General features: G+C 38.2%; 1 protein-coding gene and 1 non-coding gene across 2 annotated transcripts in view; one reads left to right on the forward strand and one right to left on the reverse strand.

The window, feature by feature from the left end:
* The window catches only part of CSPP1 (centrosome and spindle pole associated protein 1), a 167,346-nt gene that overhangs the window by 10,839 nt on the left and 140,391 nt on the right, over positions 1-16,116 (forward strand). The window contains exon 3 of the mRNA XM_044914639.1: positions 9,447-9,546. Coding sequence (XP_044770574.1) covers positions 9,447-9,546 — 100 coding nt within the window. The remainder of the gene's footprint in view (positions 1-9,446; positions 9,547-16,116) is intronic.
* LOC123324777 lies at positions 7,400-7,534 on the reverse strand. The gene has a single exon (XR_006540042.1). It is a non-coding gene; the product is annotated as a U11 spliceosomal RNA (small nuclear RNA).

Genomic DNA, 16,116 nt, shown 5'->3' on the forward strand with positions numbered 1-16,116 from the left:
CTTTATGATTGTGTAGTGTTCTTCTTTGCCTCTTGTTACAGTCTTTGTTTTAAAGTCTGTCTAATATAAGTATTGTTACCCCATCTTTCTTTTCACTTCCATTTGCATGCTAAATGTTATTCTGTCCCTTTACTTTCTTTGATTTATTTATCTATTATTTACTTATTTATTTAAAAAATTTTTTTATTAACACATATATTATTTGTTTCAGGGGTGCAGGTCTGTGATTCATCAGTCTTACACAATTCACAGCGCTCATCATAGTACATACCCTCCCCAGTGTCCGTCACCCAGCCACCCCATCCCTCCCACCCCCTCTACTCCAGCAACCCTCAGTTTGTTTCCTGAGATTAAGAGTCTCTTATGGTTTGTCTCCCTCTCTGGTTTCATCTTGTTTCATTTTTCCCTCCCTTTCCCTATGGTCCTCTGTCTTGTTCTCAAGATCCTCATATCAGTGAGATCATATGATACTTATCTTTCTCTGACTTATTTCACTTAGCATAATACCCTCTAGTTCCATCCACGTCATTGCAAATGGCAAGACTTCATTTTTTGATGGCTGCATAATACTCCATTGTGTGTGTGTGTGTGTACGTACACGTATATCACATAATCTTTATCCATTCATCTGTTGATGGACATCTAGGCTCTTTCCATAGTTTGGCTATTGTGGACATTGCTGCTATAAACATCGGGGTGCATGTGCCCCTTCGGATCACTACATTTGTATCTTTGGGTTAAATGCCCAGTAGTGCAATTGCTGGGTCATAGGGTAGCTCTATTTTCAACTTTTTGAGGAATCTCCATACTGTTTTCCAGAGTGGCTGCACCAGCTTGCATTCCTACCAACAGTGTAGGAGGGTTCCCCTTCCTCCGCATCCTCTCCAACATCTGTCGTCTCCTGCTTTGTTCATTTTAGCCATTCTGACTGGTGTGAGGTGGTACCTCATTGAGGTTTTGATTTGGATTTCCCTGATGCGATGTTGAGCACTTTTTCATGTGTCTGTTGGCCATTTGGATGTCTTCTTTGCAAAAATGTCTGTTCATGTCTTCTGCCCATTTCTTGATTGGATCATTTGTTCTTTGGGTGTTGAGTTTGATAAGTTCTTCATAGATTTTGGATACTAGCCCTTTATCTGATATGTCATTTGCAAATATCTTCTCCCATTCTGTCGGTTGTCTTTTGGTTTTATTGACGGTTTCCTTTGCTGTGCAAAGGCTTTTTACCTTGATGAAGTCCCAATAGTTCATTTTTGCCCTTGCTTCCCTTGCCTTTGGTGATGTTTCTAGGAAGAAGTTGCAGCTGAGGTCGAAGAGGTTGCTGCCTGTGTTCTCCTCTGGGATCTTGATGGATTCCTGTCTCACATTTAGGTCTTTCATCCATTTTGAGTCTATTCTTGTATGTGGTGTAAGGAAATGGTCCAGTTTCATTCTTCTGCATGTGGCTGTCCAGTTTTCCCAACACTATTTGTTGAAGAGGCTGTCTTTTTTCCATTGGACATTCTTTCCTGCTTTGTCGAAGATTAATTGGTCATAGAGTTGAGGGTCCATTTCTGGGCTCTCTGTTCTGTTCCATTGATCTGTGTGTCTGGTTTTGTGCCAGTACCATACTGTATTGATGATGACAGCTTTATAATAGAGCTTGAAGTCCGGAATTGTGATGCCACTGGCTTTGCTTTTCTTTTTCAACATTCCTCTGGCTATTCGGGGTCTTTTCTGGTTCCATACAAATTTTAGGATTATTTGTTCAATTTCTTTGAAAAAAGGTGATGGTATTTTGATAGGGATTGCATTAAATGTGTAGATTGCTCTAGGTAGCATTGACATTTTCACAATATTTGTTCTTCCAGTCCATGAGCATGGAAGGTTTTTCCATTTCTTTATGTCTTCTTCAATTTCTTTCATGAGTATTTTATAGTTTTCTGAGTACAGATCCTTTGCCTTTTTGGTTAGGTTTATTCCTAGGTATCTCATGGTTTTGGGTGTAATTGTAAATGGGATCGACTCTTTAATTTCTCTTTCTTCTGTCTTGTTGTTGGTGTGTAGGAATGCCACTGATTTGTGTGCATTGATTTTATATCCTGCCACTTGACTGAATTCCTGTATGAGTTCTAGCAGTTTTGGGGTGCAGTCTTTTGGGTTTTCCACACAAAGTATCATATCATCTGCAAAGAGTGAGAGTTTGACTTCTTCTTTGCCGATTCAGATGCCTTTTATTTCTTTTTGTTGTCTGATTGCTGTGCCTAGGACTTCTAATACTATGTTGAATAGCAGTGGTGATAGTGGACATTCCTGCCGTGTTCCTGACCTTAGGGGGAAAGCTCTCAGTTTTTCCCCATTGAGAATGATATTCCCTGTGGGTTTTTCATAGATGGCTTTTATGATATTGAGGTATGTACCCTCTATCCCTGCACTGTGAAAAGTTTTAATCGATGTCACATGTTTTTTCTGCATCTATTGAGAGGATCATATGGTTCTTGTTCTGTTTTTTTATATTAATGTATTGTATCACATTGGTTGATTTGCAGATGTTGAACCGCCCTTGCAGCCCAGGAATAAATCTCACTTGGTCGTGGTGAATAATCCTTTCAATGTACTGTTGGATCCTATTGGCTAGGGTTTTGGTGAGAATTTTTGCATCCATGTTCATCAGGGATATTGGTCTGTAGTTCTCCTTTTTGATGGGGTCTTTGTCTGGTTTTGGGATCAAGATAATGCCTCATAAAATGAGTTTGGAAGTTTTCCTTCCATTTCAGTTTTTTGGAACAGTTTCAGAAGAATAGGTATTCTTGAAATGTTTGGTAGAATTCCCCTGGGAAGCCATCTGGCCCTGGGCTCTTGTTTGTTAGGAGATATTTGATGACTGCTTCAATTTCCTTAGTGGTTATGGGTCTGTTCAGGTTTTCTCTTTCTTCCTGGTTCAGTTTTGATAGTTTGTATATCTCTAGGAAATACATCCATTTCTTCCAGATTGCCTAATTTGTTGTAATATAGTTGCTCATAATATGTACTTATAGTTGTATTGCTTTGTGTTGGTTGTGATCTCTCCTCTTTCATTCATGATTTTATTTATTTGGGTCCTTTCTCTTTTCTTTTTGGTAAGTCTGGCCAGGGGTTTATCAATCTTGTTAATTCTTTCAAAGAACCAGCTTCTAGTTTTGTTGATCTGTTCTGCTGTTCTTTTGGTTTCTATTTCATTGATTTCTGCTCTGATCTTTATTTCTCGTCTCCTGCTGGGTTTAGGCTTTATTTGTTGTTCTTTCTCCAACTCCTTTAGGTGTAGGGTTAGGTTGTGTATTGGAGACCTTTCTTGTTTCTTGAGAAAGGCTTGTATTGCTATATACTTTCCTCTTAGGACCACATTTGCTGCATCCCAAAGATTTTGAACAGTTGTTTTTTCATTTTCATTTGTTTCCATGAATTTTTTTTAATCTTTAATTTCCTGGTTGACCCATTCATTCTTTAGCAGGATGCTCTTTAGCCTCCATGTATTTGAGTTCTTTCTGACTTTTCTCTTGCGACTGAGTTCTAGTTTCAAAGCATTGTGGTCCGAAAATATGCAGGGAATGGTCCCAATCTTTTGGTACTGGTTGAGACTTCATTTGTGACCCAGGATGTGATCTATCCATGGGCACTAGAGAAGAATGTGTATTCTGTTGCTTTGGGATGGAATGTTCTGAATATATCTGTGAAGTCCATTTGGTCCATTGTGTCATTGAAAGTCTTTATTTCCTTGTTGATCTTTTGTTTAGATGATCTGTCCATTTCAGTGAGGGGGGTGTTAAAGTCCCCTACTATTATTGTATTATTGTCCTTGTGTTTCTTAGATTTTGTTATTAATTGGCTTATATAATTGGCTGCTCCCATGTTAGGGGCATAAATATTTACAGTTGTTAGATCTTCTTGTTGGATAGACCCTTTAAGTATGATGTAGTATCCTTCCTCATCTCTTATTACATTCTTTTGTTTAAAATCTAATTTGTCTGATATAAGGATTGCCACCCCAGCTTTCTTTTGGTGTCCATTAGCATGTAAATGGTTTTCCACCCGTTCACTTTCAATCTGGAGGTATCTTTAGGTCTAAAATGAGTCTCTTGCAGAGGCACCTGGGTGGCTCAGTCAGTTGGGCATCTGCCTTTGGCTCAGGTCATGATCTCAGGGTCCTGGGATCGAGCCCCGCATCAGGCTCTCCAATAAGTGGGGAGTCTGCTTCTCCCTCTCACTCTCCCTCTGTACGTGCTTTCTCTCTCTCTCAAATAAAAAAATAAAAATAAAAAAATAAAATGAGTCTCTTACAGACAGCATATCGATGGGTCTTTTTTTTTTTTTTTTTTTTTTAATCCAGTCTGATACCCTGTGTCTTTTGATTGGGGCATTTAGCCCTTTACATTCAGGGTAACTATTGAAAGAGATGAATTTAGTGCCATTGTATTGCCTGTAAGGTGACTGTTACCATAGATTTTCTCTGTTCCTTTCTTGTCTATGTTACTTTTGGGTTTGTTCTTTGCTTAGAGGACCCCTTCCAATATTTCTCGTAGGTCTGGTTTGGTGTTCACAAATTCCTTTAGTTTTTGTGTGTTCTGGAAGCTTTTTATCTCTCCTCTTTTCAGTGACAGCCTGGCTGGATATATAGTATTCTTGGCTGCATATTTTTCTCGTTTAGTGCTCTGAATATATCATGCCAGTCCTTTCTGGCCTGCCAGGTCTCTGTGGCTAGGTCTACTACCAATCTAATGTTTCTGCTGTTGTAGGTTACAGACTTCTTGTCCCAAGCTGCTTTCAGGATTTTCTCTTTGCCTCTGAGACTTGTGAGTTTTACTATTAGATGTTGGGGTGTTGACCTATTTTTATTGATTTTAAGGGGGGTTCTCTGTGCCTCCTGGATTTTGATGCCTGTTTCCTTCCCCAAATTAGGAACGTTCTCTGCTATAATTTGCTCCAGTATACCTTCTGCCCCCCCTCTCTCTTTCTTCTTCTTCTGGGATCCCAATTATTCTAATGTTGTTTCGTCTTATGGTATCGCTTATCTCTTGAATTCTGCCCTCGTGATCCAGTAGTTGTTTATCTCTCTTTTTCTCAGCTTCTTTATTTTCCATCATTTGGTCTTCTATATCACTGATTCTCTCTTCTGCGTCATTTGTCCTAGCAGTTAGAGCCTCCATTTTTGATTTCGACTTGCTTAGATTTTAGTTCATTTCTCCAGAAAGTGATTCTCTAGTATTTTCTGTTTTTTTCAAGCCCAGCTAGTATCTTTATAGTCGTCATTCTGAACTCTATTTCTGACATCTTACTAATGTCCATATTGATCAGTTCCCTGGCAGTTGGTACTGCCTCTTGTTCTTTTTTTTTTGAGGTGAGTTTTTCTGTCTTGTCATTTTGTCCAGAGGAGAATAGCTAAATGAGAGAACAAAATGCTAACAGGGTAACAGTGACCCCAGAAAAATATACACTAAACAAATCTGAGGAGACCTGAAACTGGGGGGAACAGAAGGGGGGGGAAGAATATGATCAGGCTGGTGAATAGAACAGAGCCACACACTAGGTTTTTGGGTGGATTTTGGCCCGTTAGAAGAAATTGCTTCCCAAAATTTTAAAGAAAAACTTATATATAGATAGGTAGATAGATAGATACATAAGGGTAAATACAATGAAGGGATGGAATATGACTGTAAAAATGAAAATTAAAAAAGATTTAGAGGGCGCCTGGGTGGCTCAGTCAGTTAAGCGGCTGCCTTCGGCTCAGGTCATGATCCCAGGGTGCTGGGATCGAGCCCCGCATTGGGCTCCCTGCTCGGCGGGGAGCCTGCTTTTCCCTCTCCCTCTGCCTGCCTCTCTGCCTACTTGTTCTCTCTCTCTCTGTCTCTCTGTCAAATAAATAAATAAACTCTTAAAAAAAAAAAAAGATTTAGAAAAGGAAGTGATGATAAGTTGGTTGAAAAAAACGAAAAAATTAAAAAAAAAAGAATGTGATCAGACGGGAGACTAGGACAATGTCATACACTACATTTAGGGTACATTTTGGTTTGTTAGAATAAACTGTAGCCCAAAATGTTAAATAAAAACTTACATATATACAAAAAATAAAGTTAAATACAATGAAGGGATAAAATATGAATATAAAAATGAAAATTAAAAATTTTAAGAAAGGAATTGATAAGATGTTGGTTGAAAAGGGGAAGGAAAATTCAACTAAAAAAAACCAAAAAAAGAATAAAGAAAATTTAAAAAATTAACTTCAAAAGATTGAAGCATCATGGGAAAAAAGTCATGAATCCTATGTGCTGTATTCCTCTAGGGTTGGGGTTTTGTCGTTTTCATTGATCGGTAAACTTGGTCTTGGCTGGATGTTCTTGCTGATCTTCTGGGGGAGGGACCTGTTGCAGTGATTCTCAAATGCCTTTGCCTGAGGCGGAATTTCCCCACTCTTGCCGGGGGTGGGCTAGGTAATCTGCTTGGGTTTGCTCTCAGGAGCTTTTGTTCCCTGCAAGCTTTCCCTACAGCTTTGTAGGACGAGAGTGAAAATGGCGGCCTCCCAGTCTTCAGCCTGGAGGAGCCGAGAACTCGGGGCCCCACTCCTCAGTGAGCCCTCAGAGAAAAGCAATCACTCCTGTCTCCCTGGACTCTGGCTGGACTCCGTGCTCACCTGGCCTGTGACCGAGCATTTCTATCTCTGGCACATGACCCCGTTTGGAGTCTCCAAACCCAGGAGATTCCTACATCGGGTTCCTGTGTCGCTCCTCCCCGGGGGAGGATCTGCTACTTGTTGGGTCCCTGCTTGAACAGTGGCCCGACTATGCCACGGATCACGGTTTATGGCAAACCCGAGCTGAGAACCCACTCCTCGGCTCTGTCTCTGCAGCCGGCTTCCCTGCTCCGATACCAGCTCTGTCACACTCAAGCACGCCCATCTTTCTGTGGCCCTGAGGGTCCTGAGACCACACTGTCCCAGTGAGGGTCCCACCCCTCCCCCACCGCTTAGCCAGCGGAGCAACATCCCTCAGTGGAGCAGACTTCTAAAATTTCCAATTTTGTGCTCCGCTGCTCTATCACTTGCTGGTAGCGACTGATGGAGGCCCCCTCCCCCGCCGTCTATCTTCCTGAATATCGCCTCTAATTCACTTCTCCACACGTCCTACCTTCCAGAAAGTGGTCGCTTTTCTGTTCAGAGAATTGCTGCTGTTCTTTTTTCTTCAATTTCCTGTTGAGTTCGTAGGTGTTCTAAATGGTTTGATAACTAGCTGAATTCCTGGGACCAGACGAAATTGAGGTCTCCTACTCCTTCACCATCTTGCTCTTCCCCTGTCCCTTCACTCTCAATCTTCATAGGTCTTTAGGTCTGAAATGAGTCCCTTGTAGGCAGCATATATCTTATATCTTGCCCCCCCCCTTTTTCCTTTAATGGGGCACCAGGACCAACGATCACCAGCTGCTCAGGTACCAAAAAATTGATGATTCTGAAATCTCTTGATGTCATTTCCACAGGAAGAGCAATGCAGCTGCCCTACATGTGCCATTCATGATACAGCCCTTTTTTGTGTGTCTTGCTTTTTTATCCACTTAGTCACCTTATATCCTTTTTTGGAGCATTTAGTCCATTTACACTGAAAGTATTTATTGATAGGTATGTACTTACTGCCATTCTGTTAATTGTTTTATGGTTGTTTTTATAGTTCTTTGTTCCTTTCTTGTCTTGCTCTCTTGTGGTATGATGGGCTTTCTCTAGTGATATTCTTGTATTCTTTTCTCTTTTCTTTATATCTATTACTGGTTTTTGATTTGTGGTTACCATTAGGTTTGTATATAACATCTTATGCATATAGCAGTCTGTTAAGTTAATGGTTGTTTAAGTTTGAACTCATTGTAAAGCACTAAATTTTTACTCCCTTGTACCCCACGTTTTAGGTATATGGTGTCATATTTTACATCCTTTTATTTTTGTGAATCCCATTACTGATTTTTATAGATATATATTTTTATAAGATCTTATTTATTTATTTTAGAGAGAGTGGGAGAGAGCATAAGCAGGGGGAGTGGCAGAGGGATAGGGGTGAAGCAGGCTCCCCGCCGAGTAAGGAGCCCTGGAATCATAACCTGAGCATAACACTTAACCATTTGAGCCACCCAGGCGCCCCTATAGATATATTTGATTTTCCTTCTTCTGTGCTTTAACCTCTATACTGGTTTTATAAGGGATTATTCTATTTTACTATGTTAATATGTAGCTGTGAAAGTTTTTCCTTTCCTACTTTTCTTATTTCTGCTATGGTCTTTCCTTTCCACTCAAAGAATCCCCTTTAACATTTCTTGTAAGGCTGGTTTAGTGGTGATGAATTTCTTTAATTTTTGTTTGGAAATCTCTTTCTTTCCTTCAATTCTAAATGATAGCCTTGCTGGATAGAGTATTCTTTGTTGCAGGTTTTTTCCTTTCATGGATGAGGCTTAGTCTTAAGAGGTTACATTTATGATTCATGTGAATCTGTGAGATAAATACTGTTGTTATGCTCATTTTCTAAATGAGTAAACTGAGGTATGGGGAAGTTAAGTAATGAGACTAAGGTCACAGAGTTAATAGAAGTAGGCTTTGATTCCTGATATCCTGACTGTAATGCTTGCTCTCTTAACCAATGTACTGTATTGCCTTCTTCGTTCCATAATAGCTGCTCTGGTCAAGGAGTTGTGTCAAGGACTTTACATGTATTATCTTATTTAATCATAATGTCCCTTTTAAGTACGTGGAATATTTTTGTTTTACAGATCAAGAAAGTAAAGCTCAAAGGGATTAAGTAATTCATCCAGGTACAAACAGTGGTGGCTTCATGATTGGAACCATCATGTTTCCAGCCCCAAAGTCTGTGGTTTTAACTACTCTCCACTTACAAGTAGCTTACGGTGTTTAAAAAGGGTTATTACATAGTTTTAAATATAATTTCATTATTATTTCTAATATTAAATTATACATATATCATGATCTTTAAGTCCTAATTCAAGTATCACTGCTCAGTGAGGTCTTTCAGTCCCTCCTGCATCATTTATGGCCCTTCTTACCATGCTCCATTTTTTTCCCAATAGACATTACCAATTACTGTCTATGTATTACAGTCTAATTACATAGTATGTTTATCGCTTGTCCCCTCAGTAGTTTGAATTCCATGATGGCAGAGATTCTCATATGTTTTTTTCATTTGTGTTTCCAGTGCCTGGGATACTATGTAGTAGGAACTCAGTGAATATTTGTTGATATATGAATTCTAATATTTAATTAAAAGTTATTACATTTATTACACTGTTAAATACTTTGGTTAATTCCTCAAACCTAACACTTAAATTTCTTCTATGACGTATTGTGTAATTTTGTTGTAAATCCCAATTTAATTATTGGGATAGAGTGTGTATTTTGTAGATTCCACACCCCCCCCTTACTTTTGTAAATACAATGTTTCTTTCAGGGAAAGGCATCAGAGAAGCTTTCTGAAAACAGTAAAATATTAATCTCCATGGCTAAGGAAAACATACCACCAAACAGTCAACAGACCAGGAGTTCTTTAGGTATGTCATTAGGTATGCTAAATTGATTTTAAAGTATTCTTAGCAGGCCGTTGTGAAAGAGTTCTGTATTGTCAGAAAAAAAGGTTTCTTTGGAATCACAGTAACTCTTTGATAGCTGGAATCTTACATATGACTATACTGTCTGCAAAGGAAATATAATGCATACTGAGAAAAATCTACTCATTTTAAATGATATTCCCTTATAATTTATGGAAATCATGGCAGTAAGTATATACAACATAAGTAAAAATTAATTGAAAAATTTGAATGGATTTGTGTGTGAGAGGGAAAATGTGTTAATTGAATAAAAATGTGGATGTTTATTTAAAAATCAGAGATGCTTAGAGGATACAAAATGCTATTTAGTGAATGTTTTAATTATTACTATATTAGAATTGTACAGAAGTTAATATTGCAGCTATACTGAGTTTTTGATTATGGTTATGAAAATATGTAGAAATTTTTTTATGAAGTATAAATAACATACAGTGTTATATTAATTTCAGGTGTACAACATATTGATTCAACAATTCTATACATTAGTCATTGCTTACCACGATAAGTGTGGTCATCATACAACAATATTGCAGTATTACTGACTCTATTCCGTATACTATATTTTTCATCTTTGTGACTTATTTTTAACTGGAAGTTTGGATTTTTATCTATTTCACCCATCCCCCTTATTCACTTCGCCTCTGGCAACCACCAGTTCAGTTTGCTGTATTTGAGTCTGGTTTCTTTTCTGTTTGTTTTGTTTTTTAGATTCACATGTAAGGGAAATCTGTATGGTATTTGTCTTTCTCTGACTTATTTCACTTACCAGAATAACTTTTAGATCCATCCATGTTGTTGCAAGTGGCAGGATCTTACTCTTTTATTATGGCTGAGTAATATTCCATTCCATATATGTAACCATATCTTCTTTATATGTTTGCTATTGATGGACACTGGGTTGCTTCCATATCTTGTTATTGTAAATAATGTTGCAGTGAACTTAGGGGTGATATATCTTTTCAAAATAATGTTTTTGTTTGGTTAAATAACCAGTGGTGAAATTACTGGGTCATATGTTATATTTATTTTTAATTTTTTGAGCCAACTCCATGCTGTTTTCTGTGGTGGCTAAACCAATTTACATTCCTACCAATAGTACACAAGGGTTCCTTTTTCTCCACATGATTTTCTCCACATGCTTTTTCTTCACTTGTTCTTCCTTATGTTTTTGATTGTAGCCATTCTGACAGATATAAATATGGTTTTGATTTGCATTTCCCTGCTGATTAATGATGATGAACTTTTTTTTATGTGTTTTTTTTTTTTTTTTTTTTGGTGTTGTATAAGTTCTTTATATATTTTTGATATCAAACCCCTTACTGGATGAATTGTTTGTAAATATCTTCTCCCGCTCAGTGGGTTGTCTTGTTGTTTTGTTGATGGTTTCCTTCATCGTACAAAAACTTTTTATTTTAGTGTAGTCCCAGTATTTTGTTTTTGCTTTTGTTTTCTTGCTTTAGGAGACGTATATAGAAAAATGACACTAGGACCGATGTCAAAGAGATTATTGCCTGTTTCCTTTTCGGAGTTTATGGTTTCAGGTCTCACATTTAGGTCTTTGTAGATTTTTAAATGTTTTAATTTATTTGACAGAGAGAGACAGCGAGAGAGGGAACACAAGCAGGGGGAGTGGGAGAGGGAGAAGCAGCCTTCCTGCAGAGCAGGGAGCCTGATGCGGGGCTCGATCCCAGGACCCTGAGGTCATAACCTGAGCCGAAATCAAGAATCAGATGCCCAGGCGACTGAGCCACCCAGGCACCCCCAGGCTCTTTTTAAATTTTTAGTATTATATTTTGGAAAAGCTCCTTTATCTCTGAGGACCCCAATTTCCTTATCTGTAACATAAAAAAAGTTGGGTTATCTTCTAGCCCTAAATTTTTATGAAATGAAATTTTGATTATTGTAAGAGATAATTTTTTAAAAAGTTTAATAGTAGATTCTCTGATGCAGTAAGGTTAGAATCACTTTGAAATTCTGGGTTACAGCTTGCTCTGGATTGTACATGTCATGCCTTTGTGACCTGGCACAGGTTATTTAAGCTCTCTTTCTATTCTATTAAATTCTACTAAGAATTTAAGAATTATTCTTTATTACATGCACAAATGATGGAGAGTTTAAAGTCTAGTTTAAAGACAGTGACCTCTGCTTATTCCTTAATTGGTGTTCCTTCGGGCGGTGTCTTAGGCCTTTTCATTTCATATATTCCCTGACTGACCTTGTCCACTCAGAGGCTTTATATACCATCGGTGTGTTCATGACCTCTAAATCTGTATTCCAATCCTGATTTTTTAAAATTAAAAAATTTTTTTTATTGAACTTCGGACCCATGTATCTAATGTCCTATTGGATGTTGATACTTGGATGTCATGGGCTCAGAATTAACATATGCAAGATTACCTTTACTCTTCTCAAACTTTCTGGTACTCCGGTGAGGTGTTTGCCTAGTCATCTTTGACTCCCTTCTTTGCCTCCCACAGCAAGTAATTACGTAAGTTCAGTTGATTCTACTGCTTAAATTTAAAAATCAGTTTATTGGGGCGCCTGGGTGGCTCAGTTGGTTAAGCGACTGCCTTCGGCTCAGGTCATGATCCTGGAGTCCCGGGATCGAGTCCCGCATCGGGCTCCCTGCTCGGCAGGGAGTCTGCTTCTCCCTCTGACCCTTCCCCCTCTCATGCTCTCTCTCTATCTCATTCTCTCTCTCAAATAAATAAATAAAATCTTTAAAAAAAAAAATCAGTTTATTTTTCTCTAATCCCACAAACATTATTTTATGCAGGCCTGTGCTGTCTCTGATTTTTTTTTCTAGTGTTCTTTTTGTTTTATGGTCTAGCCCCCGCCCCCCCCACTAAGTCTCTGCACTGCCCTTCATTATCTTTTCAGAAAAACAAATAGGATCACGTTAGTCTTGCTCAACTCCTTCAATGTATTCTTGTTTACCGTATGATAATTTTATCCTTTTATTGATTTTCCCAGATTGTGTTAGTTATTTATGTTTTGTCCTCTTGTGCTTCTGTTGCATTGATTCTCTCTGTAAAGTGTAGTTTTGAACTTACTCAACTGTCTCTTGTACTGCAGTGGTATGCCAGCTTGCCTGCTATTGTGTATTTGCTGCCTAGCACAGTGCCTGTCACTTTAGTGTTTAAGGAAGATGTTCTGAATGAATGAAGGTCCCCATTGCAAAAATAACTATTCTGTTGGGTATGTAGAATTTAATAGATAGAATGTTTTTAATAGAATTAAAAACAACCATAGAATGGTTGTTTTATTGTGAACTGAAACAATAATTATTTTTGATGTGCATTGAATCTTACTAAAGAATAATACATAATTTGATTTTATAAAAACTTATCAGCATTCAGTTACTGACTTGCTTGAATAATTGTGGCCTTAAAATTAGACCAGATGTATAAGAAAAGATGCTCAACATCACTAGTCATTAGGGAAGTGCAAATTAAAACTACAAAGAGATCACCTCATGCCTGTTAGAATGGCCATCATCAAAAAGACAGAGATAACAAAATGCTGTCATGGAACCCTTGCTTGCACACTATTGGTGAGTGGAAGGCATTAATGCCCAGTGAAGTAAGTCAGAGAAAGACAGATACTGCATGATCTCACATGTGGAATTTAAACAGAAAATAAAACCAAACTCAGGAAAAGAGATCAGACTTGTGGTTAACAGAGGTGAAGGATAGGGGCAGGGGAATTAGAGGAAGGTGGTCAAAAGGTCTAAGTTTCCAGTTGTAATAAGTACAGGGCTTAAAAATAAATAAATACATATATACATACATATTAGGGAAATAATGTATAACATGATGATTACAGCTAACATTGCTGTGTGATGTATAAGAAATTTGTTGAGAGTGAGTTCTTAGAGTTTTCATGAGAAGGGAAATGTTTTTCTTTTTTTTCTTGCCTAATTATTGTATCTATACAAGAAGATGGATGTTAGCAGAACCTATTGTGGTAATTATTCCACAGTATGTATAAATCAAACAATCAAGCTGTGTGCCTTAAAGTCATACAGTGATTTATGTCAATTATTTCTCAATAAAACTAGAAAGAAATTAGGCCAAATATGTAGTTTGTCACAATGGGAAAAATATAAAATAATTTGGCATTAGAGAATTTTCTTTTTCTTTCTTTCTTTTCTTTCTTTCTTTCTTTGTTCTTTTGGAGATTTTTCTCATGTGGTTTCTTACAGGACTTATGAAGCAAACTGGTCTAAAAAAGGTCCAGTTTGGAAATTATATTTTGAATTAAGAACTTTGATATCATACTTTGAATAAGTAATTAAGCATAATAGTTATCAGTAATATAAAACTGACAATAGTCATTTAGCCAGTGAAAATCTGTTGATAGCTCATGATGCAGCTATCATGAATCCCACTGCATTTTTATGATTTTTGTAAATTCATTTGTTAGTGGTAATATTTATGGGTAATGCTTATCCATGTTATTCTTCCATTCTCATTCTGTACCTCTCACAGAAGTATTTGAGGAGCATTACAATGATTTCTGACACCAACTACCCAGGGTTGAACCAAACTTCACAGATTAAGGGCATAGTCCTCCACAAGGCTTCTCTTTGGACATCAGCAGCTAGTTTTGGAGTCCACAAGCCATCCTCTATTCTGGCTACAAATATGGGGGTTTCCACTACTCTGTCGAGTTTAGTAATCACTAGAATGACTTACAGAACTCAAGAAAGTGCTATACTTCATGATTACAGTTCTGTTGTAGCACAAGCTACAAATTAGAACTAACCAACAGGGGAGATAGGTAGGGCGTGGTCTGGGAGTGGTCCACATGTGAAGCTTCTGTCAGCCTCAGGGATATGTCACTCTCCTCTCCTGGAACATCAGTACTATTGCCAGCCAGCATGCTCCCCTGAGTTTCAGTGTCCAGAGCTTTTATTGAGATTTCACTGGTCATGTCACTCAGTCTCCAGACTCCCAACTTTCCCTTGAGGTCTGGCTGATGTCAGATGGCTCAAAGGTCTAACCCTCTAGTCCCATCTTTCTGGTGTGGTCTTTCTGGTGTGACCAGCTCCCATCTATGTTATCTCTTAAGCATAAACTATATAGGAGCTCACCATGAGTTAGTATATTAGTATAAACTATTGTGTATGGGTCCCAGGGACCTACAATGAATAACAAAGAGCCTTCTATCACTCGGAATATTCTAAGGATTTGGAAGTTACCTCCCCGGAAACAGGACAAAGGCTAGTGAAGTTCTTTATTTTACATGGCATGTACATGGTTTAGTCTATATAAGCTGATGACATGATATCCTTAGTAAGGAATTTGTTAGAATAATTCAGGTTTAATGAAATATGGGAGTCAGCTGAAAATGATCTGTGGAAGCAAATGATATTTTCTTTCTATACCATTTCTAGGCATATTAGTGATTTTTTTTTAAGATTTTATTTATTTATTTGAGAGAGAATGAGATAGAGAGAGAGCACATGAGAGGGGGGAGGGTCAGAGGGAGAAGCAGACTCCCTGCCGAGCAGGGAGCCCGATGTGGGACTCGATCCAGGGACTCCAGGATCATGACCTGAGCCGAAGGCAGTCGCTTAACCAACTGAGCCACCCAGGTGCCCAGTGATTTTTTTAATTAAAAGAAATTATTCGACTTTTACTAACTCCTTATTGTATTTAATAACCATTATTGTTGAGAAATGCTTTCATTAATTTATAGGTCTATGTACCTCAGTTAAATACCATCTTTCTCATAAATTAATTATTTAAAGATTTTATTTATTTGACAGAGAGAGACACAGCGAGAGAGGGAATACAAGCAGAGGGAAGTGGGAGAGGGAGAAGCAGGCCTCCTGCGGACCAGGGACCCCGATGCGGGGCTGATCCCGGGACCCTGAGATCATGACCTGAGCCGAAGGCAGATGCTTAATGACTGAGCCACTCAGGTGCCCCTATTTTTCTCTTTCTTAGAGAAGTTAAGTATTTTCCCTTAGGTTGAGCATTATTACTTTGATTTTAATGCTTTGTATCCTGGAAGATATATATATATATTTTAAAGATTTTATTTATTTATTTGAGAGAGCGAGTGAGAGAGAGCGCATGAGAGGGGGTAAGGTCAGAGGGAGAGGCAGACTTCCCACTGAGGAGGGAGCCTGATGTGGGACTCGATCCTGAGACTCCAGGATCATGACCTGAGCCGAAGGCAGTCACTTAACCAACTGAGCCACCCAGGTGCCCTATCCTGGAAGATATTTTTAATAATTGACATGATACAGCCAGTATATATAACATTTTTTCAAATACATACTTCTAACCCAACATCCATAGATTATCTGCACTGCTTTTGAAATACAGTATCTGGCTTAAATGGTGAAGATAGGAGCATTGCTTTGTTTTGAGTTTTATCAAAATTTTTTTCTATTGAAGAAATAAAATTTGCACATGCAAATGATTATAAAGTGTACAGAACAGGGACCCCCAGGGTGGCTCAGTCGGTTGGGTGTCTTGACTCTTGATTTCGGCTCAGGTC

This window comes from Neomonachus schauinslandi, chromosome 4 (genome assembly GCF_002201575.2).
Source record: "Neomonachus schauinslandi chromosome 4, ASM220157v2, whole genome shotgun sequence".
Lineage (NCBI taxonomy): Eukaryota > Metazoa > Chordata > Mammalia > Carnivora > Phocidae > Neomonachus > Neomonachus schauinslandi.